This window comes from Apodemus sylvaticus, chromosome 10 (genome assembly GCF_947179515.1).
Source record: "Apodemus sylvaticus chromosome 10, mApoSyl1.1, whole genome shotgun sequence".
NCBI classification, from domain to species: domain Eukaryota; kingdom Metazoa; phylum Chordata; class Mammalia; order Rodentia; family Muridae; genus Apodemus; species Apodemus sylvaticus.
This window is the reverse complement of record NC_067481.1, coordinates 7,771,042-7,798,443: the sequence shown is the minus strand read 5'-3', so window position 1 is coordinate 7,798,443 and position 27,402 is coordinate 7,771,042. Positions and strand designations below refer to the sequence as shown.

Below are 27,402 nucleotides of genomic sequence, written 5' to 3'. Positions count from 1 at the left end.
TGAAAAAAAAATCAAGAAACTTGTCATAAAAGTTATTGTTAGCCAGGCAGTGGTGGTGCACACCTGTAATCCCAGCACTCTGGGAGGCAGAGGCAGGCAGATTTCTGAGTTCCAGGCCAGCCTGGTCTACAGAGTGAGTTCCAGGATAGCCAGGGCTATACAGAGAAACCCTGTCTCGAAAAAACTAAATCCAAAAAGCCAAAAAAAAATGTTATTGTTGATGATGATGATGATGATGTGTGTGTGTGTGTGAGAGAGAGAGAGAGAGAGAGAGAAAGAGAGAGAGAGCTCACACACATGCCTGCTGAGGCCAGAGGCATCAATTTACTAGTGCTAGTGACTGGCAGTTGTGAGCTGTCTGACGTCAATGCTGGGAACTGAACTCAGTCCTCTACCAAAGGAGCGTGTGCTCTTACCTCCTGAGCTGTCTCTCCAGCATCCCCCTCCCCATTCATATTTTTTAAAAAAACCAAAACAACATTTATATATCATGCACATGTACTAGAGTGGAGATTAGAGGACAATATTTGGGTATCAGGTCTGGCCTTTCCACCATGTGGGTCTCGGGAACTGAACTCAGGTAGTAGGACTTAACAGCAAGCTACGTTACAGGACAAGCCATCTAGCATACCCTCAGATTATTTTAGGTAAGTTTATGATTTCGTGTTGAGCCTCATACGTAGCTAACCTAGGCCGAATGCAACCTGAGGCCACGGGCAGACTCTCCTGGGTGGTGTTACTCTGACAGGCAGACTAGATCCGTCCATTTTTGACCTCAGTCTTGGTTTGCTAGTCTGCCTACACGGAGGGAACCTTTTCATAAGACACACTCTACTAAGTCAGGTGCCAAAGGGTGCAGGACTAGATTTTCACCCACCCTCTCACTCCCTCATCCTCTCTTTCTCTGGACAATTGGTGCAGCTGTCCACACCCTAGGCACTGGCCTCCACCGCTGCCACGATGCCCACATCTCTCCTGGAAACTTGAGGCTGCTGGGCGTGCCTTGGAGACGCCCAGTAACAGTCAAGCGAGCAGCGCAAGATCGTGGCCATAGGCAAGGTTGCTTTCAGGCCAGCTAGTCGCGTGCCAGGCGGGTGTCGGGAGCGCAGAAGACACAGCCAGGAGCCGCGAGCCCGGGCACGGGTGTGTGCGGAGGGGCCACCAAACGGACGCCACTAGGCCGGGAGGAGGTCGAGACGCTCAGACCGGTGGCCACTCGTACTGACAGAAAGCCTCAGGACCAGCAGCAGTAGCTGCAACTGTAGCGCAAGGGGGCAGAGGGGCGTCCTGGGTGGAGGCGTCCAGCTCACTCAAGTTCAGGGGGCCGAGCGCAGGGGGCGGAGCGAGCACAGGGGGCGGGGGAGCACAGGGGGCGGGGCGGAGCCGGCCGAGCCCTCCTGGCCCCGCCTCCTGGTCAGCGCTCCGGCGGCAGGCGCGTTGTTGGTTTCGGGTTGTCAGGCAGCAGCGGAGGCGGAAGAGCGACCCAAGGAGGTGACCATAGTGGAGGTGCGTCTCGGCCATGCCAGCTGTCGCGGCCTGAGGCCCTCTACCTACAGTGATCATGAAGGACAGCGGTGACTCAAAGGACCAGCAACTCATGGTGAGACCCTTTTATCAACAAACTCCTGCTTGGTTCCCCAGCACCAAACCCGAGACTTGACAGCCTTCAAACACAGTGACCACTGAGAGCAAGAGATGGGAGTCTGGGACTGTGCAGAACAACTGCCCAAGTTCTAGGTGGCCAGAAGGGATTGGGGGGGCACTTCCTGGGGCTGGGAAGTTAGCACCCCACTTCCCTTGCCAAAGTTCAGCCTTCTTTGGACCAAGACTCAGAGGTCAAGACCAAGAGAGGTCTGAGCTATTGCCTGAGAAGGAAGCTGGGATTCTCTAGTGAACCAGAGGACTTATTCCCAGCCAGGTCTTGCTTTAAAGGGAGATGGAGCTACAGATAGGAAGACCAAAGCCCCTGAAACAGGGGAAGCCAGCACCAAGTCTGGAGCAGTTAGTTACAGGCTGTGCCGCAGGCTCTGTCCAAATCAGGACTCCAGATACTTCAGAGAAATGCTAGAAGCCACCTGGATGGTCCCAGGGTCTCCTGACCATCGATGAATGGCCGTATGGGAGAGAGTAAGGGTAGGAAGAGACCAAAGATAGATTCGTGACTATCAGTGGTAGAGGCTGGAGACACAGGAGAAGCCACTCAGGTAGTAGGATAGATGGAGATCCTCTCTCTCTCTCTCTCTCTCTCTCTCTCTCTCTCTTTCTTTCTCTCTCTCTGCCCCTAGCCTTAACCTTTGATCTGTGGAAATGGTCCTTTAGCCCCAGCAGACGGTAGCCAGCTGGCAGAGCACTGTTACCACAATGCTGGGGACCTGCTTCTGCAAAGGGAAGCCTGGACCCAGCCCGAGGAGCCAGTTCCAGACTCGGTGGCACCCTCTCTGGCAGTGAGAATGACCTCTTTGACAGAGTTTGCTCTAAGAATACTCACTGTCATCTGGGCAGGGAGAAAGACCCTCCTTTCACCAAGGAGGTGCAGCCAGGAAGGAGGCTGACAAAGACAGTCTGACAGGCTGTGTGGATGAAAGGAATGAGGGTCCTTTAGGTCCACTCAGTATCCAGCAGGTACCTCCTTTTGGGGGTGGGCAGAAGAAATTCTCCTCACTCCCTGACTCTGGTTTTATTTTGGGGGGGAGACACACACTGAGGGTGGAGGTCCACTATCTCAGTGGCCAGGAAATAAAGAGCAGAGAAAGCCCTTGGTGACACTTCCTGGGAGTGTTAGGATGCAGCCACAAGTTGCTGGAAGGACAAAGGGCAGATCCCTGTCCCATCCTCATTTCTAGGTCACTCTTTCCACAGTCCCCCACCCTTCCCAGCAGCACGTCACTCCCAGACACGGACAGGTGGCTCTGGTCCCCAAGGCTCCAGATTTTAGCCCAAGGGAGTAGCAAGTGTTTAATTTGGGCATGTGACTGATGCAGCCTGTGTAGACAGTTCTCCCCCTGAGATATACAAAATTTTGAATAGAGACACTCAGACTCAGCCAGACACCCCGTGGACCGGCTGCCCTCTGGCTCAGGCATTGCCCTAGACCTACAATGTTCTTCTGGACCAAGGAGATGGAGGTGGTTGGATGCTGGGGAACAGAAGCCTGTTGGGGAAAGAATTCAAAGACCCTCTCATCCCGCCCCCCCCTCCATAGCCGAGTGTGGTCCTGTTAACCCAGGGCTTTGGTCTTCTTCCCAGGTGGCACTCAGGGTCCGGCCCATCAGCGTGGCTGAGTTGGAGGAGGGAGCCACCCTCATCGCCCACAAGGTGGATGAGCAGGTACTTGGGGCTGCAGCCAGGAGCTGCAGGGTGGAGGCTGCCTCAGCTTGATTGGCATACACACCTGACTGGACATGGAGAACCATGTGTCTCACCACGACAGCCTCTGGGTGGGCAACCTATAGCATCCCAGGAGGCTTTCTTCTCTCGGGAAGACTTCCTAGATCAGTCCAAGAAAAGCTACGAGCTTTTGGAGCCTGGGTGAGCCCAAGCTGTAACATCTATTTTGGTTCACATGCTGTGATCCTTCCCATAGGATATGCCTGCTATCCCAGAGCACACATTTAGCTGGGTGGAGCAGAAACCCACCTCTAGAACAGGCAAGCTTGGCAAAGATCTTCACTGTCTACTCTCTTGGTCCTTCACGTCAGCACAGAGAGAGGGCATCTGAGACAATAATTATTCATAACGAACCTAGAGCATGCTGGGAGCTGTGCTAAAAATTAGAAAAAACACTTCAGTATGAAAAGCCACGCACTCCCTCTGTTGCTGGGGTTTACTGTGGGGCAAGAAGACAAGGCATTGATCAAAGAACTAAAACAGATATAAGAACATGCAGCCTAGAAGGGCTGGAAAAACAGAGTCTGCGGTTCAGAGAGTGAGTAAGGGTCTTGGGCCTAGGCTCCCTTAAGAGATGGTGATGGAGGGCTGGGAAGATATCTCAGCAGTTAAAGCATTGCCTCATGGGCATGAGGACTGGGGTGTGGATCTCCAGAAGCCACATAAAAGGTTATACAATGTTTGTGGGTATATTGGCCCACTCATAACTCCAGCCTTGGAAGGCAGAGACTGGGAACTCCCATACTGAACTAGCTGACAAGCGTAATCATATCCATGAGCTCTGGGTTTGATTGAGAGACCCTGCCTCAATACACACAGTGGGAGAGTGATCAGAGAAGTTGCAGAGCAATAAGGATGATTTTCAGCATAGACTTTCGGGTTCCACATGTACACATACATGCGAACATACATACAAATGCACAAGGAGGAAATGGGGGGAAATGAGAGAGAGTGGTGAACCTGGATACAGCAGTACGCGTCTGTAATCCAGTAATCCAGTGCTCAGGAGGCTGAGGCTCCATCAGGAATTCCGTGCTTTCCTGGGCTTCAAATTGAGACCCTTTCTTAACTGGCACTGGGGTAGATTATAAAGATAAGCTCTTGCCTAGTGGTGGTGGTGCACACCTTTAATCCCAGCACTCTGGAAGCAGAGGCAGGCAGACCAGCCTAATCTGTGGAGTGAGTTCCAGGATAGATAGAGCTACACAGCGAAACCCTATTAATGGTGATGGTAGTGGTGGTGGTGGTGGTGGTGGTGGTGATGATGATGATAGAGATCTTTAGGGGGGTACTCAAAAGGGAAAAATTACAACCAGAAGGACTTGCTGTGTGCAAAACCCTTGAGATGGGGTACGTGCAACTGCATCACTGGGAAAAAGCTGGTGTGGCTCAAGGAGAGAGGAAGAGGTGTGAGATGAGGTGATACAGGGAAGACCAAACCAAACTTTTTGTTAACATGGCCACAATGCCTGTCTTGGGTTTGCTTGGGTAGATACCGAGGTGTCTGGGGACAGGAGCATATGGGTGTGACACCCTGACAGTGCTCCTCCCTGTGTTTCAGAACTCTGTGGCTGGCTACTCTGAGGGTCAGGGGCTCGCTGGCTGCGCTGTGGGATGGGCTCCGGGGTCAGGAAGCATGGAGTAGAAGCTGAGGAAGGCCATGGACAGATGCTGCCCCTGGGCCAGGTCCTCGGGAAGCCCCAGATGATTTACTTCCTTTTGTCCTTTTCCTCAAAGCCCTTGGGGGAAATGGAGGTGTCTGGAAGAACCCTGTATGGTGAGCAGGAACAGAGAATGTATGGAGACAGTGTAGGAGCCTCGTCTTTAAGTGGGGGAATACAGCCCACTGTTGTCTTTTTCGGTGGTTTGATATTCTTTCTTTGAGGCAGGGTCTTGTATAACCTAGACTGGCCTTGAACTTACTGTGTAGCCGGAGATATCCTGAATTCATGCCTTTTCCTCCCAAGTGCTAACATTGTAGCTGTGCACCATTATTCTGGGCAATGAAATGATGGAGATTCAATCCAAGGTATCATGCATGCTAGGCAAACACTCTACAATGGAACTACATCCTTACAAACTAGCCCCCCCCCTTTAGCTTTTATTTGTATTCTATGGTGTGCCTAACACACACACACACACACACACATCTTGGTGCCTGTTTCGGGGAGTTGACTCTTGTTGTGGTTGTGGCACTCTGGGATCAAACTCAGATTATCTGCGTCACCAGCTGAACCCATCTTTCTGGACCCAAAAGAACATTTCTTTGGAAAGCCTTTACTTGTGCCTGCCCAGTGCCTGGTGCACAGGAGGAGCTCCGTAGATGTCAGTTCTAGTCTGTAGAGAAGGAGGCTCCCCAGAGCTGCTGTTGGCTGCTGAGAGGGGTCAGCCAGAAGAGTCAAAGCCCTTGGGAGAAGAAATCTCCTTCTAAACAAGGCCACTCCCTATTTCTGCTTCCGAGGATATCAGGTTCACAGTTTGGGACAATGGCGGCTCTCTCAGCTGCTCCTGGCTCCCAGCCACCTTGGGGGATGATCAACATGAAGTGATGGAAACAGCCCCTGTTCAGGACCCACGCCTGTCAGACACTGGCTCCTTCTGTCTACAAGGGCAAAAAGAGTGTCTCCCAGCCTGGCTCTGGCCTACCCCAGGGAGCTACACCTCCCACCAGGCCAGAGCGGGGGCCAGCCCCACAGGCAGCTCCTTTGTCAGCAGAGACTCTGAGAGTGCTGTCTAAGCGTTATGGCCACAGGACTCCTCACACTGCCCTCTGCACTCTGCCCTCAGCTCCCCAGTGGCTTCAAAACTGGGCCTGTACAGGAGGACCTGGCCTAGCCCCTCTCACTACTGCCTGGGAGTGGCTACAACAAAGGCCCAGTTGACAGCCCAAGTGAGCTGTCGCTTGGCACATAGGCCCTGGCAACTGGGTGTTTAGGACACGGGAGCCCAAGAACCAACATGGCGGAGAGACTTCCCTGCCTCCTGGCCCTGGCCCTCTCCTAGAACCTTGCTGTTCATCTCTTTCTCTCCAGGAATGCCTGGCCCAGGGGAAGGCTCAGGGCTGTGGCTCGGTCAGGCCAGTTGTTTCTCTTCTCTTCTCTGAAGTCGTAGGGCATGATGGCTGGGTCATGGGGTAAGCTGGTGAGCTAGCCCAGGTGACATGGAAATGCCAGGCCCATATGGTCAACATGAAGAAGAGGTCAATAGGGTGGCTACCTGCTTTCCATTGCTCCCTGGGGCTGGGGTTGTTATGGCCTCTGTGTCCTGGCCCCTCTGAGAGGCTCTCCAAACCAACTCACTATGGCCTTGGGTGGTAGGTCCTATCCAAGTAAGGTAATCCATGGCTATCAGTATGGTCTGGAGCCCTTTCCAGGAACTCAGCCAGCCCATTGGTCATCGGCAAATAGTAGGTGTGGCCATAGCCCGCCTGTCAGTGGGTCCTTAGTGGAGAGAGGGGGAGGGTACTCACTCACTGACTTCAGTCACCATGAGGGGGTCCCTTCTGGAGACATCTGGAACTTGGAAGCCTGTAGCAATGAGGTTTAATAGAAGAGTGCATCCCAACGGGCAGATTTCCCAAGCATCAAGAGGCCAGTGTGAGTCCAGGGCTACAGCTAAGTCGTTAGCTGCTTTCCTAGCTCACACTAAGCCCTAGATGTAATCCCCATCACCACAGAAACTGGACATGGTGCCACAGAGCTGTATTCCTGGCACTTAAGAGATAGAGGCAGAAGGGTCAGAAGTTCATAGTCATCCTTGACGACATAGCAAGGGTGAGCCCAGCCTGGGCTACATGATGAGACCCTGTCTCTTTTAACTAAAATGATGGAGGGGGAGAAGAGAGAGAGAGAGAGAGAGAGAGAGAGAGAGAGAGAGAGAGAGAGAGCAGGTCAATGTATGTCTAGATTCTGGGAACATTGAAGTAGGTCTTGGGTTTGTCAAGGGCCTAGTTCTGATGGCTTCCAGGGACCTAGGATCACAGAGCCCTCGTTCCTATGAGGAGAGTGATCTTCGTGCCTGTCAGAAGAATCTTCATCAGAGGGTCTGTACACAATGTGGGAACATGGCACCAGCCCAGACCCTTCGAAAGAGCCAAGAAACCAGAAGGGTTGCCTGGAAAGTATCCCATGCAGGGGTGGGGCTCAGGACAAACAATGGCCTTCTCCGCCCACCCACCCCTCCCAAAGGCTCCTCCCGGCCTCCCAGGCTGCGTTTATCTGCAGAATTTAAACCAAGCAGTTATGCGTATAATCCCATAATTAGCACTTGTCCAACTGTCTGTCTGTGGGGCCCAGTGGAAAGGGCTCTCCAGGAGGCCCCGCACTAGGGCCAGGATGAGTGAGGGAAGGAGGGCCAGGGCAGGGAGGTGACATGAGGCAGAATGGCTACCAGGGTGGACCAGGGGCCCAGCCTTGGCATGCCCTGGCTGGGTGCCTCGGGTCTGCTAATGACTACCTGGGCCTCTGATTCCTGTCAGAGGACTGAGGAGTAAGCACATGTTCATATACCCTGAGAGCTATGGAGAGGATTATAGACCAGGCAAGGCAACCATTGTGAAAGAAAATGTGATATAAGGTAACAGATGCCAAAGGTGCAGCTGGAGTTAGCCTGCTTGCTGCCCAGGGCACAGTGGAGTGTGAGGCTCTCTGGACCAACCATATTGAAGCTCCTAGGCCCCATTGTTCCCCAAATGCTGAGCATAGTGGGGTATGAGCAGGGGATAGCCCAAGCTTAACTCCATCCCCCAGGCAACCACTAAGCTGGTTTCCATCTCTCCATCCCTTTGTATGCTCACAATGTGATTGGATCCTATTCTCTCTGCGGTTCTTCATGTCTGGCTTCATTTCCTTAGTAGATATAGTGTTTTCAAGGTTCATGAATATTAAAGCTTGTATCAGAACGCCACTGTTTTTCATGACCAAGCAATATCTTAGAATATGGACATATCACAGGCATTTGAATTGCTTCTGATTTTTCTTTTTTTTTTTTTTTTTTTTTTTGACTCTTGTGCACAATGCTACAAGTATCCAGGGATTCCTACACTTAGCGGATGGGTGGGTACAAGGAGAGCGTGCTTCTTAACGCAGACGTGTGAGCCCGCCTCTCCAGAGATTTTATGTGATTCTGGGTGGCACCTGGGGAAATCTGTGGTTTACCAGCAGCGTTCCTTGGGGACCTGTGATAAAGGGCTCAGCAGACTCCCTGAGAGACGCCACTTCAGACAACCTCTAGGTCTTGCCTCCGGCCACCCTGAGCCTCAAGGTCCCTAGAGTCCCTTAGTCATATGAGGTCCTGACTGGGACATCAGCCAGATGTGACTGTAACTTCAGCAGCTGGCTGGGCTTTGGTGGCACTATGACTCCAGTGGGTTCTGCTTTTCTTGGCATCAAAATCTCTCTGTCTCTGTCTCTGTCTCTGTCTCTCTGTCTTTCTGTGTCTGTGTCTGTGTCTCTCTCTCTCTCTGTCTCTCTCTCTCTCTCTGTAGGCCTCGTGGGGTCCCTATGTCTATATATTGAAATATGACCAACCACAGATGTTCTTATTAACAAACAAGACCCCAGAATCAGCCTTTCAGGGATGATAGCCACGCAGAATCTGGGTTTCGTTCTGCTTCTACCCATGGGTATAAAGTGACTGAGCCTGGCTCTCCGGACTGAGGATGCGTCTGCGTGCCTTTTTGCATCATGGCTTTTTCCTGTTGGGCCTCCTTTTCCTCCAACTGGGCCAGACTCGTGCTCCTCCCAAAGTTCTGCTCTTGCCACCTCCCTCCTATGTCTTCAGCAAAGTTGTCTGGCCACGGCTATGAGAGAGACCCTGTGTTACACCTACTTTGGGTGGAGGCCACACCCACTTCTCTGAGGCGGGGAACATGCCTCGGGTGGTACATGAGTTTGCAATGTGTAAGGAAACTCACATGGCTGTGTGGACCCTCAATGACAGTTTATTGTCTTTTAGGCTTGGTGGCCAGAGGGCTCTGCAGAGAGGGCCTGTGCAGATCCCTCTGATGGGCTCATACATGGCACTGTCCTCCCTGCCTCTCCACACCCCTTCCACCTGTGCAGAGCTGTGGTTTTGTTTGTTTCAGCCAGAGCCGCCTTGCCTAGACCAAGCTGGCTTTGAACTTGCTGTGATCCTCCCGACTCTGCCTCCTTCATAGATTGCACAGCAAGAACCATCGGTTTGGGTCTCTGCCACTTTATGGTTAGGTGTTCATCATGGCTGGGCTGTGGAGGAGACGCACTGTGCTTTTTGCACGGGGCATTGGCTGGTTAGATGCAAAGTGGTTTGGTTCTGGGACTCAGACTCCTCACCCTCAGCCCACCCATGCCTGCTGCTTCTGGTGAGTGACTGTAAAGATAGCTGTCTAGAGCAAATGCCCGCCTACTGGGGGTTTAATTACGTCTCACATTTCCACCCCAAATTCATACGCTGGAGTCCTAATCCCAGGACCCTACACAAGGGCTTTTCCAGACGTGCATACTCATACATACTTAAGTAAGGATGAGGTCGTAGTAAGAGTAAGATGAGCCGGGCGGTGGTGGTGCACGCCTGTAATCCCAGCACTCTGGGAGGCAGAGGCAGGTGGATTTCTGAGTTCGAGGCCAGCCTGGTCTACAGAGTGAGTTCCAGGACAGCCAGAGCTACACAGAGAAACCCTGTCTTGAAACAACAAAACAAAAGAATAAGATGGACCCTTAAGACAGCAGATGTGTGTCAGGCCGGGGATGTAGCTCAGTTGGTAGAGTGCTTGTCTGTCATGCAGGATGCTCTGAGTTCGACTCCCCAGCACTTATGGAACTAGGTGTGGTGACACTCCTATAATCTCAGCACTCAGAAACAAAGGTCATTTTCAGCTACATAGTGAGTTTGAGACCAGCCTGGGCTAACTGAGGATGAGGTGCCAGCCCAGCATGGTGGCATGTGCCTTTAGTCCCAGCATTCGGGAGAAAGAGGCAGGTAGATCTCTTGAGTTTGAGGCCATCCTGGTCTACATAGTGAGTTCCACAGTACTACACAGAGAAATCCTCTCTTGAAAGAAAGAGAAAATGAGAGGGAGGAGGGGAGGGGGAGGGGAGGGGAAGGGGAGGGGAGGGGAGGAGAGGAGAGGAGAGGAGGAGAGGAGAGCCCTTACTCTGGTGCCCGGAACATCCCAAACTGCCCCCAAGGCAGTCTTATTCAGTAAATGTCCTTGGACTTCTGTTGTGTACCTCCAGCCAGGGTGACATTTAGAGGGTCACAAAGCCAGGGCCACCATGAGCTTTCAACAGGCCCTGGTCTACACTGTGAGGATACCCAGGAAGCAGAACCAAAGCCAAACTTCAGACTTTCCAACCTGCATCTCTCCATAGAGGCCAGCACGTCCAGCCTTTCACCTCTAGTGTTTTTGTCTTGAGTGTTCTTCCACCCCACCTCCCTTGGCTGCCTCCTGCTCAGCCTTGAAGATACCGCACTAATGTCATCTCTTCCAGGTTGGCTTTCTGACCCGGCAGGGCTGGACTTGAGGAATCTCTCCTCTAAACACCAGTTCTCTCCCAGTTATGAATCTGAGTGTGTCAGAAGGCAGGAAGACACCAGGCCTCACTTTTCTATTTCTCTGAGTGTGCCCATGTTTGGGGCACACTGTAGGTGCTTCACAGATGAACTGCCCTGGCCTGAGCACCCCGAGTCAGTCTCCGAGGCAGCCCAGGCTCCCTTCCCAATCCTTTTTGGCTCAGCTATGGTTCACCTGGTCAAGGGGCACAAGGGCTCCCTTGTGTGCTCTGTGTCAGAAACAACACTGATATTCTGGGGTCTTGACAGATGGATCCCAGACAAAGCCCTCATTAAGTGGGATGGTAGCAGGAGGGATGACAGTCCTCTGATGCGGGAACATTTGGTCATCAAAGAAACTGGGTATCCAGGTGGACTTGGCAATGCCTGAGAGTCATATAAAGGCCATCTGTTAGGGTAGATGACAATACACGCTGTTCGCTCCCCACTTATCAAAGCCTCTAGAGGCTCCTTGTCCACAGGAACCCCAGCACACAAAATGAGAGTTGTTGTAGCGGGCCCCGCCCCTGCTGCAGCCCCCAGGAACCCATGCCAGGGCCCTCAGAGCCAGGCTTTGTCTTTATCTAGGTCTGAAATCTGAGCAGGCTCAGGCTCCTGATAGCCTAGGATAAGGACCAAACCCCAAGGAAGGCTTGGAGGGCTTTAGGGCTGATGCCCTGAGGTGGGACCAGTGACTAAGGACAGGTGACTTCCTAGGGAGCAGCTCAAGCCCAGTCATCCTGCCCTGAGATCACAGCCGCTGCTAACCTTTGGGGTGGGGGGCAGGGTTGGTGGCCTTTCCCTGCACAGGACCACGGCTCAGCACCCAGTCTGTCTGTGACCCTTCCCTCTGTCTCCCGAGGACTCACCCACCCCTGGAGAACCACCAAGGGCGTCCTGCTGCTATCTGGGGATAGGTGGATGCAGGAAGCCTGCGTGGTGCAGGCCTGCTCCAAGTAGTCAGTGGGGGATGGGAAGGTGTTGATCCTAGGACAGACATGGGATGTGGAGAGGAATCTGCCTGGAACCCCAAGGCCCTGGTCCTCCTAAATCTTCAGGCCTGACTTGGGGACTCAAAGGGACCCACCCAGGACCTCATAAGCTCCTGAGTTCACCTGAGCATATAAGCTGTAATCCTCCCCTTCACGACCAACCTCTGCTGCCTGTGGATGGCTCTCTATGTCTGGCCTATTATTCACAAGACCTTTGGAACAGTCATAAGTCCTGGCTCTCCTGCTGATCCCTGGGAGGGCTGAAGTAGGGGCATAGCTACTGTCTCTGTCTTCCTGTAACAGCCAACCCCCTTCCTCCTTGGCCCTCTGTGAGGACCCAGGTCACACATGTGTCCTGCATCATATTCCCTAAGGCCAAAAGAGCACACAGGGCTAACGTGGACAGCAGTGGGTGGGGCTTTGGGGTGGGGCTATTCAGACCCACAAGCCCCTGTGGCAACAGGGGGAGTAGGGGATGTTAGGGAGGGGTCAGAGGGGTCAGAGCAGGTACCAACCTGAAATCAAGTGGCCAGAATCCATAACTCCGGCTCTGCCATTTCCAAGCAGTTAAATGCTAGGCCCTGACCAGCCTGTCTGAGAGTAATAATGAGAAACCCATGTTGAAGGGCTCAGTAAAGATCTGGTATTGGCTGGGTGTTAGTGCGTGCCTGTAATCCCAGTGTGTAGGAGGCTGAGGGAGGAGGACTGTCCTAAGCTCAAAGCTAGCAGGGCTACAGAGCAAGACTCTGCCTTAAAAAAAAAAAAAAGATTTATTTATTTCATGTATGTGAGTATACACTGTCACTGTCTCCAGACGCACCAGAAGAGGGCATCAGATCCCCGTTACAGTTGGTTGTGAGCCATCATGCGGTTGCTGGGAATCGAACTCAGGACCTCTGGAAGAGCAGTCAAGATGGAAGTTAGGATGCTCTTAACCACTGAGCCATCTCTCCAGCCCAAGACTCTGTCTTGAAGGAAAAGAAAACAGAACAGAGAAACAGTGCTTGTTAATGTGTTCCAAGATTGAACATTAGTGTGCCCCGGGGGTGAATGACAGCGTGCATTAGGAGTGAAGGTCCCCCTCTGCCCTCCTTCTCCTTCCCCTCGCTGGTAGAGGATCTAAGGCCACCATCTGGCTCCTGGGAGCAGCCCCACCTCATTAGGTAAGGATCCTGGGACGGCTTATTTCCCCTGGCTGTCTGGCAGAGCCTGGTGTCTAGGGAACTATGCCTCTTGGGGACACCTATATTGTGCAAGGGAGCCACTGATGTTGTCACTCTGCCTGTCTTCTGTCTGTTTTGTTTTTGCCATGTTGTATTCGATTGCAGAGTCTTGGGTGAGGGCGGTTAGTGAAGTCCATTCCCCTGCCTCCACACATACTCTCCCTCTTCATGGCTCCTTGAAAGAGGATCGCTGAGACTCAGCCTGTGTCACACACTGTCCCGGTGGGCTCTTCATAGCCCTGGGGAAGATGACAGCACCATTTCCTCCACTGGGGAGGAGACTGAGGCTCAGGCAGGTCCCCATGGAGGGATGAGGCCACTCCGCTAATGAGAGGCAGGGTTAGGACTCAAAGCATTTCCCTAGTGTCCCTCGGACCTCGGCGAAACTCAGACCCCCTGCTCCAGGAGTAGCTGGGTGTTTTCTGATGTTTCCCATATCGTATCCTACCCTAGACCAGGAACCCAGCAAGGACCCAGCCATTTGCTGTGCTCCTGCTCAGATCCCCTTGGCAGAGCTCAGCACACGGGGACCTGGGCAGAATGGAGTGGGCTTAGGGACTATTCTTAAAACAGGGGAGGGACCCAGCCAGCCCATTCCACACCTTAATGTATGTGGTGTGCACATACATGCACAGAGTAGAGCTGACCCGGCCCTGCAGGGCTGGAATGCCAGTCTAGTGTCCTGCAGACTCTCTAACCTGAGGTCTTGCTAGGGATGCAGTTATTTTAAGTTCATGTGGGAGGGACCCAAGCTTTCTTCACATGAGTCACTCAACTGCCAGTGACTCTTTGCCTGCCTTGTTCTTCAGTGGACTAGAGGCTGGGGGCATGGAGGGCCAGGTAGGGTCTTGAGGGTCACAGGGCTGCAGAGACACAGTTAAGAGCGTTCTGGTTTGGGGTCAGGGTCCTGGGTTCTGAGTTCTGTCCCTCCATGGGGGAGAGTTTAGCTTGAAATTCCTTATCTGTCAGGTGGGAGCACACACTTTAGCGTTACTGAAATGGGCCGAAGTGACGACGACGACGACGGTGTGGTGGAGACAGCGGTGGAGTGGGCAAAATGGATCTTGTCACAAAAGCTGTGTTATGAAAACCAGCCATGTTGCAGTCCCTCCTCCAGGAGAGGCAGCATGGGGTGGTACTGTGGTTAGGGGAAGAGGCCTTGGATCCGGGGTTCACTGTAGATGTTACCCCACCACGACCACACACACACAGTGTTGTCCGATGCTTTGGGACAGTAGTCTTCAGGGAGTGGTCACTCATCGTTGGAGAGGTTTTATCTCCCAAGCACCCAGACCTGAAGCCCAGAGAGCAGATGCAGGCTGAAGGAACTCCAGGTGACAGTGGCTTCCCCTCTCGGGGACATTTGCAGATGGTGGTTCTCATGGACCCGATGGAGGACCCTGACGACATTCTGCGGGCACACCGGTCCCGGGAGAAGTCATACCTCTTTGACGTGGCCTTTGACTTCACTGCCACCCAGGTGAGGGGAGAATGTGGTGTGGAAACACACACACACACACAAACCTCTCCACACTTAGCCCTGCAAGGAGAGTTCTCAGGGGATCCTGCTCACCTTGTTATCAGCACTTGGCTCAAGCACCCACTTTCTGGAGCTTTGCCCATTTGCGAATGGTTTTACCCACAATGCCTCCCACCTGTCCTTCTGCATGGCCCGACGGGTCACGTGACTGCTTGCCTGTTCGCCTGTAGGGCCGCACAGCGGGCCTTCTGCAGAAACACATTTGGTTAGTTAGCACTCAAATCCCACCTTGCATAAAGAGGTGACACGAGACACCCCCACAGATGGCCTAGACGGTCCGGGAGAAGAATCCTGAAGCCCATCTGGTGTGGGGGAGGGCAGGCGGTGGGCAGACACAAGAAAACCCGACACCCTCCTAGGGATCCCATCTTGCCCATCTTCTGGATGCTCAGATGCTCCCAGGAGACGACTGCACCCTCAGGGCAGGGGTGTGGTGGGGGAGCCAGCTGTAGAGGAGGCTTCTCAGGTGTCCTGAGCCCTCTTTGCAGGCTGGTGCCCCCCCCCAGGGGGGTAAGCAGAGACTACCTTCTTCCACTTTCCACACCCTCTTATCTCTGGCTTAGGGCTCCAGGGACAGACACTCCATCTGTCCTCGGCCGAGAACCCGCCTGAGGCACTGGTGCCCCGTCCTGTCCGTGTCTCAGACCTCTAATAAGTCCCTCCTTCTTCCCCGCAGGAGATGGTGTATCAGGCCACTACCAAGAGCCTCATTGAGGGTGTCATCTCAGGGTACAATGCCACTGTGTTTGCCTATGGCCCTACAGGTGAGAGGGGAGCCCAGACGTAGGCAAGAACTGCAGCACCCTTCTTGTCTCCCCGGGGAACCAAGCCCTTCACCCTGCATCAGAGAACCAGCCTGGCCCGAGGATGGTCAGGGTTAGAGGGAATGATCACGCAGGACCCTTTTCCCCAAAGACCCCATTCCTCATCCATCCGGGAGGGAAGAGCCTCAAGGACAGCTCAGGGCTGCCTGAGCACTTTCCCAGGAAGGCTTTACCCTCGCCCTCCCCCCGTCCTCCCCCCCACCCTGCTCACCACCAGTCTGCCCTCTCCAGGCTGTGGGAAGACCTACACCATGCTGGGCACTGACCACGAGCCGGGCATCTATGTTCGGACCCTCAATGACCTGTTCCGAGCCATCGAGGAGACCAGCAATGACATGGAATACGAGGTGTCCATGTCCTACCTGGAGGCAAGTCCCCACCAGGATTGGCTAGGGGGCACATAAGATAGGGTGGTCCGCATCCCTAGAGCCAGTCACAGGCAGTTCCTGGGGTGCTCGGCGTGGGTGTCCCACAAACCCACATGTATAGCATTAGCCCCTCTTGATAAAAATTGAGACTCGAGGGCTGGTGAGATGGCTCAGTGGTCAAGAGCACTGACTGACTGCTCTTCCAGAGGTTCTGAGTTCAAATCCTGGCAACCACATGGTGGCTCACAACTGTCTGTAATGGGATCCGATACCCTCTTCTGGTGCGTCTGAAGACACCTACCATGTATTTACATATAATAAACAAATAAATCTTTTTAAAAAATTGGGACTCTTGAGCCAGGCATGGTGGTACATGCTTTTAATCCCAGAACTCAGGGGGCAGAGGCAGCTGGATCTCTGAGTTCAAGGCCAGCCTGGTCTACAGAGCAAGTTCCAGGACAGCCAGGGCTACACAGAGAAACACAGAGAACTTAGGCCACTGTGTTCTTAGCACACACTGATGATAGACTTGGGAGTCTGCGGCTCTAATGTGGTGTTACACGTCACAGTAGCCTGGGCAGCCAGCAGTTTGGGTACCATCCTTTGAAAGCACCCCCCCCCAGCCCATTCCTTAAGCAAACATCTTCCCATTCTGGACTTGATGGATTGAGAGGTCAGGGGTGAGACGGGGCTTATCTAAGACAGCTGGCCAGCCTCCATCTGGCTCCTCTGGGAGCTGATTATCTCCAGGGTGATGCCTCAGAAAGGGTAGCGAAGGGAGCAGCAAGCAGGTCTTGACTCTGGCAGCTGGGCTTGTTTTAAAGCCTTCTGGGAGAGGGGGTGGAAGTAGGGGGTGGAGGGAGGGCCCTGAAGGTTGCCTAGCAACAATCTGAGCTCCCTCCTCTGGCCAAGGGTCCTGCATAGATCTGGTTCATGTGTCCAGCCCTGGACTGACCTCTCTACGGAGGGAGCCCTGGATGATTCTGAAACCTCCTGTGACCATGGCTTTGAACCCTCTATCATGGTGTAAAGGAAGTGCTTCCCCGAGATAGGACTTCTCTCACAGGGCCTGGGGTCCAGCAAAGAGAAGCACCACGAGGTCCTCTCTTTCTTAGGGAGGAGGGGACCGCTCAACTGCCCCAGGCCTGGATCTCTTACCTCTCATCCCCCTCGTCCTTTCGCACTGTCCTATCAGATCTACAATGAGATGATCCGGGACCTACTGAACCCGGCCCTGGGGTACCTGGAGCTGAGGGAAGACTCCAAGGGGGTGATCCAGGTGGCTGGAATCACCGAAGTGTCCACCATCAATGCCAAGGAGGCAAGTCTCCAGCAACTGACTAGGGACCATGGGCAGGACAATCATACTCAGAGGGGAGCAAGAAAGGGGGTCAAGGTCAGGGTGACACTGGGACAGAGATACCCTGAGCAGTGGCAAAAGGTCACATCTCCCATCATGCCTTAACACACTCATCCTGGTACAGAGTCGAGCCTCTCCATTTACAGAGAGACCTGGTTGCAGAGAACTACCCAGGCCCCTTAGACCACCGTGGTAGGCTAATAGGCTGGACCTCTCCCACCAAGCCCTGGCTCCTCTCTGCAGGGTCCTCACCAGTCACTTCCCTCTCCCCGCTTCCCAGATCATGCAGCTGCTGATGAAGGGGAACCGGCAGAGGACACAAGAGCCCACAGCTGCCAACCAGACGTCCTCCCGCTCTCACGCCGTGCTCCAGGTGGCTGTGCGCCAGCGCAGTCGGGTCAAGAACATCCTCCAGGAGGTGCGGCAGGGCCGCCTGTTCATGATTGACCTGGCTGGCTCCGAGCGGGCCTCCCAGGTAAGGCCTGCTCAGAGGGCACAATGGAGGGATGGCTTCCCAGAGGGAAGCAATAGTGTGGGGTGGAGTGGAGTGTGTGCAGAGGTGACGGCCCTCCTGTCAAGGCTTTCAGAGGAGGAGGGACCTCACTGAGAGGCTGAGCAGACAGGGCAGTTGAGAAGGCAGGATATCTCGAGGATGTGTGTGTGTGTGGGGGGGGGGGGGTGATAAGTGCAGTCCCCAGAGCGAAGGGCTGAGCAGCACACCTGACATCTTGAAGGGACGTGATGCTCAGGGGAGAGAGGTTGGGAAGAGGGCACAGCAAAGCCTCCTTCCATACCCTGCTACCTCTAACTTCAGGGGCCTCAGAAGAGAGGCCATGATCTATAACCAGGATCACTAGGGTGTTGTTGGGTGGCTGACTGAAGCTTCAGTAGGTTATCCTACTGGGCTATATCCCTTGCCATTTCCCCAGACCCAGAACCGGGGGCAGCGCATGAAGGAAGGAGCCCACATCAACCGCTCTCTGCTGGCCCTGGGCAACTGCATCAATGCGCTCAGTGACAAGGGCGGTAATAAGTACATCAACTATCGGGACAGCAAGCTCACCCGGCTCCTGAAGGTACGAGGGGAAGCTAGGCCTGGGCACTGGTGTTAAGAGCGGGCCTGCCAGGCCACGCCCAGACAAAGCTCAGCCATCCCCACTTGAATGTCAGATGAGTCGCTAAGTTTGTCATGCATCAGTATGCCTCATGCAATATTTGAGACAACTTTAAGCCATGGTGATTCTATTTGCCGTACATGTGGAATTTGGTTGCAAGTAGATGTTCTTTGTGTTTCTGGCAATTCTATCCAAAGCACAAATAGAGAAAAATGAGCACCGGCTGTGTCAGGCCTTCCTTCCAGAGCTGTGAGCCAGGCAGAGAGAACCAAGAGTCACCTAGATTTGGGGCGTTGTCATGGTCAGTCTTGTGGCCTCTGCAGGTGCTCTTTGGAGCCCGTTACTCATGGCAAAGCCACCCCGGCCTTCGGTTGTAGGCATGGAATCCGTGGGCGCCCAGACTTTGCTGGGTTTAAGGGATTCTCCCCAGTCCTAAAGTCTCCCAGTGTCTCTGTAAGTTAGGAAGGCTACAGTTAGATAAGGAAACTGAGGCACAGATAGGTTAAGGAACCTCCCTATAGGCTTACACTTTGTAAGCACTGAAAACAAGACCCCAACAGAGGTTGTGGGTTCTGAAAGCCTGTATCAGCCTGCCAAGGAAACTATATCCATAAGCCAGAGAAGTGGGAGTATATGGAAATGACTGCCATTGTATGCGCGTTTATGTTGTACAAGCATGTGCACGTATGTGTGTATGAAGTGTACATGTGTGTGCATGTATACACATGTGTGGCATGTGTATGTGCATGTGTGTGGTGTGTGCATGTATGTATATGTGTAGTGTGTACATGTGTGTGCATGTATGCATGTGTGTGGTGTGTACATGTGTGTACATGTGTGTGGTATGTACATGTGTGTGCATGTATGTGTGGTGTGTGTATATATGTGTGCATGTATGCATGTGTGTGGCATGTGTATGTGTGTGCAGGTATACATGTATGTGTGTGGCAGACAGCCTTGGGGAACCTCTGAGGAGAGCATCTTCCAGCTAGCTAGCTCACTCCCCATCTCCCCCACCAGGACTCACTAGGTGGGAACAGCCGCACTGTGATGATCGCCCACATCAGTCCAGCGAGCACTGCCTTTGAAGAGTCCCGGAACACCCTGACCTACGCCGGCCGAGCCAAGAATATTAGGACTCGGGTGAGGGCCCTTGGACTCCCCCCTAGACACACCCTCCTGGACTGAGATTTGAGGTCCTGAGAGGATCCTTGCCAGCCACTCCACTCTTCCAGCAGTGACCTCGTTACCCAGGCCAACATCATAAGCCCTTTCCTGAACTCCCAGCCGCTGCCGGCATGCCTGGAGCCTTTGGCTTCCAAAGACTCTCATCTGCCTCTCACTCCAACCCCCATTCCATCCATCCCTCTCCTGCCCCTTCCTCTTTAGAGGTGTATGTTTACCCAGTCCTCTGTGTGTCCAAAGCACCTCATCACCAGTGTCCCATCTGACCTCAGCCCCAGGCAGGAGCTACAGCTCCCCCGCCATACAGTAGTTTAGGAGGATGAACCTTAAGGACATAGAGTGGTGTCACAGCTAATGGAGGATAGGGTAGAGACTGCCTGGCTTCCCAGTTCATGATCAAACTCACGTTCTCTGGTAAGAAAGTAAGTCCTAGCCTGTGTGGCTGTGGTGGGGAGAATGGCTAACTCTGAAGTGGTGTTAGTGAGCCTTCTTTCAACATCTACAACTCCCCCAACACTGCCATCAGCCTCCAGGAACTTCACGAGGGCAGGCCACATGACCGTGACTAGTTAGTCAGAAGTAGCTTATCCTGACATGGTCGTGAGCACTGCAGACCGACACTGGGAGGCAGAGGTAGGGGAATTAGGAGATCAAGGTCATCCTTGGTTACACAATGAGACCATATGAGACCCCCCCCCTTTTTTTAAGTAGACTGGTATTTAATTGATGGTAAGAGTAAGAGCCAAGGCAAGCCAGGGACAGAAGGAGGGGTGAGCTGTCTGTGGTGGGTTTGGGGAGACCAGGAGACTTGACTAACTACAACAGGAGACTCACACAGGCGTCCAAACAGGAAGAAAAAACCATGAGGCTAGAATGATGGTTAAATGATTCAGAGTGCTTGCTGCTCTTCCAGAGGACCTAAGTTCAGATCCTAGCACCCATATCAGGCACAAATGCCTGTAACTCCAGCTCCAGGGGACCTTACACTTCTTCAGGCACCCACAGTCATAGGTACATACTCTCACTAGGACGGACATGCATGAAATAAAAATAAGAGATAAAAATCCGAAAAAGAAAAGAAAAGAATCGGAGTAGCAAGATCTCAATACCAGGTGAAGAAATGCACTCCGTAGGGAACGGGTGGGGGGCAGTGAGCAGGAGCAGGACTTTAGGATTTAGATCTACAGAGGCACACGGATGTGACAGGGGGGCTGTGGGGATGGAGGTGAGGAGACCATTGCTGTGGTTGAAAAGAACTGTTCAAGGGAAAGAATAAGATGGGGTGGAGAGATGGCTCAGCAGTTAGAGCACTGGGCTGTTCCTCCGGAGGGGCCTGGGCTCGATTCCCAGCACCCACATGGCAGCTCACAACTGTCTGGAACTTCAGTTCCAGGGGCTTCATGGCACTAGACATGCACCAGACACACAGACACACACAGGGCATATACATATATTTATATGCACATATATATTATAAATATATATTATATATATATATATATATGAATTTTAAAGGGGAGGTGGAAGAAAGGGGAAGAAAGGGGAGGCCTGGCTGCCTTGGGGTGACTGTGCCCCTTCATACCTCATCCTGGGCTCCCTGCAGGTAAAGCAGAACCTGCTCAATGTCTCCTACCACATCGCTCAGTACACCAGCATCATCGCCGACCTGAGAGGCGAGATCCAGAGACTCAAGTGCAAGATCGACCAGCAGGCTGGGCGGGGCCAGGCCCGGGGCAAACTGGACAGGGGCGACATCCGTCATATCCAAGGTATGCCGCTGGGCCTGTGTCCCTGGAGGCCTGAGCTGGTCTCAGTAGCGCTCTCCAAGTGACCTTATGGGGTTATAGGACCAGGTAGCATTAACCCTGGTTCCTCTTGGCTGAGTAGCCTCGGGCTAATTATCTTGGAGCCTTCCCCTGTAAAATGGGCCCACACGGCTTGCTTTGCAGAGCTGGAGATGGGGTAGGGTGATGTGAGGATACTATATGAAAGCTACCATGTCAGGCCATAGAAGGCTTACCACTCACTGAGACTTGCGTGTTTGCTGTGATGGTTTTCTAAAAGCCATCTAAAGTGTTAGAGAAACAGATATTTTAAAAGATGACAGAGAAAAATCCTTGTAGTCCGCACAAGGATACTGTGAGGACTAGGAGAATCTCACTTCATGCAGAAGAGCCAGAGTCTTCTGTAGTCAGAAGATGCATTGTGGGGGGTGGGGGTGGGAGGAGAGGACTCTGAGAAGTTGGAAGGAGAAGCAATGGTCTGGGAAGGAACTGAGGAACAGAGCCTCGGGTGGGCCTGAGCTGGCGGCCCCTCTGCTCACACCACTCCCACTCGGCAGCTGAGGTCCAGCTACACAGCGGGCAGGAAGGGCAGATGGAGATGGGACAGCTTCGGGAGCAACTCATCAGCGCCTTCCACGAGCAGATGGATGTGCGCCGGCGCCTGCTGGAGCTGGAGAACCAGACCATGGAAGTCCAGATCGACACCTCCCGTCACCTACTCACCATCGCGGGGTATGCTCGCCCCTAGCCTGGGACCCTTTAGACCCCCCTGGTTCAGGTCTGGCATGGAGGAGCCTGGAGCACAGAAGCACAAATGAACTGAATCTTGTGTCTCTCTCGTGGGGGGAAACGCTGGCAGCTGGGAGCATGAGAAGTCACGCCAGGCTCTCAAGTGGCGGGAGGAGCGAAGGAAGGAGTCCTACACCAAAGACGACAGCGAGAAGGACTCGGACACAGGGGATGAGCCAGATAACCTGGAGCCGCCGGAGGTGGCCGCAGCCCGGGAAAACATCGCTGCCCTGGTGGGCGAACAGAAGAAGCTGCGCAAGGAGAAGGTGTACGGGGCTTCCGGGCAGAGAGAGGGCTGGGGAAGAGGAGGCAGAGGGGTGGGGAAGAGGGAGGCCCAGAGAACTCAGGCCACAAATCTTGGGTGTCCAAGTCTCTACATCTCTGTGTAGTTCATACTTCTCATCTCTAAAATGGGAGCAGCCATGGTGATGCCCAAACGGGGTCGCTGGAGACAGTTAAACTAATGCTTGGCATAAAGCAGGAACTAAGAACATGGTAATCAATATAATAATAACAACAGATTTTTACCTTCTGAGTTAGAATTAGGGATGTTGCAGGGCATGGGTCAAGTCAAGTGGGCACAAAGGTGCCGATTGCTTGCAAGACCCAGAATAAACTTAGAAGGTTAGCCTGGGCTTGGAGAACCAGAAGGTCTGAGACCAGAGCCTGTCTGGACCGGTGGACTGGTCTGGTGCTGACCCGAGCCGCCCTCCCGCAGCTGGCGCTGGAGCAGCGCTGCCGGGAGCTGCGGGCGCGTGGCCGGCGCCTGGAAGAGACGCTGCCGCGCCACATCGGCTCCGAGGAGCAGCGCGAGGTGCTCAGCCTGCTGTGCCGCGTGCACGAGCTGGAGGTGGAAAACACCGAGATGCAGTCGCACGCTCTGCTCCTCGACAGCGCCCTGCGCCACCGCCGCGAGGCCGTGCGCCGCCTGGAGCAGCACCGCAGCCTCTGCGACGAGATCATTCAGGGCCAGCGGCAGGTCATCGATGGTAGGGCCCGACCCCGCGGGCCTGGGGCGTTGTCGTTGGGACTGAGGGCCCACGCCAAGCCCTCACCTCCCCTTACCCCGGACAGACTGCAGTCTGGAGGTTCCCCGCCACCTGGAGGAACTCTATGAAGTCTACCTTCGGGAACTGGAAGAGGGCAGCCTAGAGCGGGCCACCATCATGGACCGCGTGGCCTCCAGAGCCCTGCAGGTGGGCATGTGGGCCGACCTAAATTCGCTGACATAGGGATCCCAGCCAAGTTCCAAGAGAAGTTGGTCTTTCTCCCTTTCTCCCTCCTCTCCCCTCCCCTTCCCTCCCCTCCTACCTTCCCAAGCCTGGAGGAGGTTCCCCTATTCCTCTTCATTACTGGCTATTTTCCCAACCTAGAGTCACAAGGTCAAGACTGCTATCTGAGATATCGCAAGTAGCCACTAATCAACTAATCAATCCCAATGCATAGGAGGCTGAGGCAGGAGGATTGAAAGACCAGCCACAACTGTACAAGATTCTATCTCAAACAATAAATGGATGACTGGACAGATGGATGGATGGATGGATGGATGGATGGATGGATGGATGGATGGGTGGATGGATGGATGAGTGGGTGGGTGGATGGCTTAATTCATTAATTCATTTCTAAATATCAAGGAAATGGTGGTTGCTCTAAATGACCAGGCCTTTGAGCTGTGTCATTGAGACTGCTTAATGATCCTCAGCTTGCTGGGGACCCAGAGCACAGGCCCAGTGCCTTCACCCACCCCCCCACCCCCATCTTATACCCCTTATGGGCTCTTTGTTGGTTCTGGTTCGAGGCCTAGTCTTCTGACTGTTCCCTCTTGACGTCCCCTCTCCCTTCCCACCAAACACCCAGGACAGCTCCTTGCCCAAGATCGCTCCAGCAGGGACCACACTGACCCCGGATTCTGACCTGGAGAGTGTGAAGACGCTGAGTTCTGAGGCCCAGCGGCACCCCCAAAACAACACCCTACCCCCACTTGGCACAGACAGGTGAGACTCTGTCGGAGGAATGTCAGCCCCATACGGGTTCAGGCGGGGGTGTCTGAGATGAGGGCTGGGGGGGGGGGGAGATGGAACCAGGAGCACATGAAACTTAGGCCTGGCTCTGCAGCCAGGATTTGTGGGTTCTCCCTTCCTTGGTACCCACAGGTTCGTCTCTGGGGTGGGGGTGGGTGGACTTCGGTGTGACCAGCCTGGTCAACCGCTGCCTCCTCCTGTTCCTCTGCCGACTGCAGTGAGTCCTACCACGTGTTCAAGACCAGTCCCAGGGCCTGGCAGGTGAAGAGCTCCTCTGTGCCCACTCCGCCTCCCATCCAGGTGGGCAGCCTCGTGACCCAGGAGGTGAGCTCTGGGTGCCCAGCCATGGGTCGAATCCTTCCAAGATGCCTAGCAGCTCCTGAGGCCACACAGGGCGTCCCTGGTGTCTTCAAGGTCTTCCTCCCCTTTCCCCCTAGGCCCCACCACAGGACAGCCTGGGCAGCCAGATTAACTCCTCCCCAGACAGCAGTGAGAACCTGTCAGAGATCCTTCTGTCCCAAAAAGGTGAGTGTGCCTGCTCGCCCTGTCCCCACCCCCATCCCCCACCCCTGCCTGACATCCTCTAAACTGCTCAGATTGCAAAGCTGGAAGCTCCTTCCTGCTCTCTGGCCCTGCTGAAGGTCCCCATTCATTGGCTTTATCAGAAGGACTGGCCACCTGCTTAGGAACACAGAGAAGATGGGGTACAATTAGAAATTAAAATGTGGATACCTGGCGCCCCCTTCCCTCTGGATAATGCAGTAGCAAATTCTAAATCTAATCCATCCCTGACCCTAGACAGACTAAACTGTCTAAAATATGTGGTGTTTTTGGACGGGGTATTAGGAATGGAACCTAGAACCTCACATACAAAAGGCTGGGGTTAAAGGCAGGCGCCGCTACCATCACCTAGCTCACTTCTAATCTTGAAATCAGATCTAAGTTACCTGGGTTGGTAGGCCTCCTCTCCTCCTCCTCCTCCTCCTCCTCCTCCTCCTCCTCCTCCTCCTCCTCCTCCTCTTCCACTACCACCTCCACCACCACTACCTCCTCTTCATCTTTCTCTACCACCTCCTCCTCCACCTCCACCTTCTCCTCTTCCTCCTCCTTCTCTTTTCCCACTTCTTTTTCCTCTTCCTCCTCCTCCTCCTCCTCCTCCTCCTCCTCCTCCTCCTTCTTCCTCCTCCTCCTCCTCTTCTTTCTTCTTCTTCTTCTTCTTCTTCTTCTTCTTCTTCTTCTTCTTCTTCTTCTTCTTCTTTTTCTTCTTCTCTTCTTCCTCCTCCTCCTCCTCCTCCTCCACCACCACCTCCTCCTCCTCCTCCTCCTTCAACTCCTCCTCCTCCTCCTCCTCCTCCTCCTCCTCCTCCTCCTGTTCTCCTGAGATAGTTCTAACTATGTGGCTTAGGCTATCCTGGAACTCACTATGTAGACCAGGCTGGCCTGGTCGAATTCACAAAGACTGACTGCTTCTGCCTTCCAAGGGCTGGGATTAAAGGTTTGCACCACCATGGGCAGCCAGCCTTAAACTTTTGACCTTCCTGCCTCAGTCTCTGTAGAAGAGGAAGAGGTTTTCCTCTTTCCCCTTTCCTTTCCCCTCCGGGGAAGAGGTGTGGGAGGTGGCTTTGACCTTGGATTTGGTATCTGATATAGAGAGGAAAGAGATCCTGACACGGACCAAGTGTATCTCAGTAAAGGCCGCCCAGCGGCGCTCCCGGGCCCTGGGAACGGAAGGGCGCCACCTGCCGGCACCTGCCACAGAGCGCAGCAGCCTGTCCCTGCACTCGTTGAGCGAGCCTGATGATGCTCGTCCACCCGGCCCACTGGCTTGCAAGCGGCCGCCCAGCCCCACACTGCAGCATGCTATCAGCGAGGACAATCTATCTAGCAGCACGGGCGAGGGCCCATCCCGGGCGGTAGGACCTCGAGGTGATGGCACTGGGCCCTGGGTGCGTGGCCAGAAGAAATGCCTCAGCAAAAAAAGGGAGGAGTCACTGGAGGCGAAGAGGAGGAAGCGGAGGTCTCGGTCCTTCGAGGTCACGGGACAAGGGGTGAGGCACCCGTTACTAATGTGTGGGGGCCTGCGGGCTAGCTCCTCCAGAAGCTACAGGACACTTCCAGCCCTTCACTACGCCTAGAGCCCTGACCAGAAACACAACTATTCCCCCCCCGCCCCCACAAAGTAGCTAGACTGGGTTCTGTAGCTGAGCCCCGGATATCTCTCCACTCCATTCCACTGTTTCCCACCTGTATAGCTGTCCGGTCCCAAGACACACCTATTGGGACCTCGTCCCTCGGAGGGCCTTTCAGATCGCCGGATGCCAGCGTGTGGACGGCCATCCCCTGGGGTCAGGCATCTGGGGAAAGTCTCTCTGCCTCTGGCCAAGATCAAATTTCCTCCAAACCAGAATACAGGTCAGTACTCACCAAAAAGGGAGTGAGGTGGGAGAGGCCTTGACCAGCTTAGAGGGGAAACACACAGGCCTCCTGGCTGTATCTAGAAGCGTGATTCAAAGAGCAATACTGGTGGGGTTGGCAAACTGGGATTGGTCCCCTTAGGAGTTCGAGGCCACTGGGTGGTAGGGCAAGAAAGACATTTCTCAACAAGTGCTGCCTTTTCTCCTGTCATAGGTTCTGGAAACCCTTCACCCCTTCTTGTTCCCCCCAACCAAGCTGGTGTTTCCCGTAGAGCTCCGCGTGGGCCCAGCCTGCCTCATGGCTCAAGCACCTTTGGCAAAGATGGACGCCTCCAGCATAACTGAGGGTCCTGGCGCCTACTATTCTGAACCCCAAGACTGATCGGGGTGTAGCAGGGACCGGGAGGTGGAAATTGGGCAGATGGAGATCCCATGGAGCAAGAGCTTAGAGGGCTGGGCTCCCATGACCCAGAGATGGCAGGGTTGTCTGCAGAACTCTGCCACATTCACCCTGCCACTAGGAAGGGAGGTTGAGTCCCAGAAGTGCCGGCTTCCCAGCTGGGGACAGAACACTGTTGCCAAAAAACTTGTACAGACCTGGGGCCAGTCTCGGCTTCGGCAGTGGGGGAGAGGAGCAGTTAGTGAGACTCCTGGGCCCACCCCTGGGCCTGGCTGAAGATGGGGGATGGGAGGAGCCCACAGGACTTCACTCGGGGAGGGGAGGGGTGGGGAGGGAGTCTGGTTTTGTAACTTCTCTGTTGCTCTTTTCTTTCTTTCTTTTTCTTTTTGCCTTTCTTTTAAATAAAGTCCTACTGGGGTTTTGATGGCTGTGTTGGAGCTGTGGAATGTGCAGTGTTGGGACTAAGACTG

At 53.9% G+C, this 27,402-nt stretch overlaps 1 protein-coding gene across 1 annotated transcript; it reads left to right on the top strand.

Annotated features, from left to right (window-relative positions):
* The first annotated feature begins 1,435 nt into the window (after nt 1-1,435).
* Kif19 (kinesin family member 19) lies at nt 1,436-27,236 on the top strand. The gene is made up of 20 exons (XM_052197039.1): nt 1,436-1,600; nt 3,247-3,327; nt 14,502-14,612; nt 15,349-15,436; nt 15,728-15,864; nt 17,060-17,185; nt 17,505-17,699; nt 18,154-18,300; nt 19,360-19,482; nt 21,128-21,293; nt 21,866-22,040; nt 22,168-22,363; nt 22,816-23,086; nt 23,172-23,293; nt 23,955-24,091; nt 24,337-24,442; nt 24,556-24,643; nt 25,769-26,166; nt 26,371-26,530; nt 26,747-27,236. The coding sequence occupies exons 1-20, from the start codon at nt 1,562-1,564 to the stop codon at nt 26,875-26,877; spliced, it is 2,997 nt and encodes a 998-aa protein (XP_052052999.1). The 5' UTR covers nt 1,436-1,561; the 3' UTR covers nt 26,878-27,236.
* The last annotated feature ends 166 nt before the right edge of the window (nt 27,237-27,402 follow it).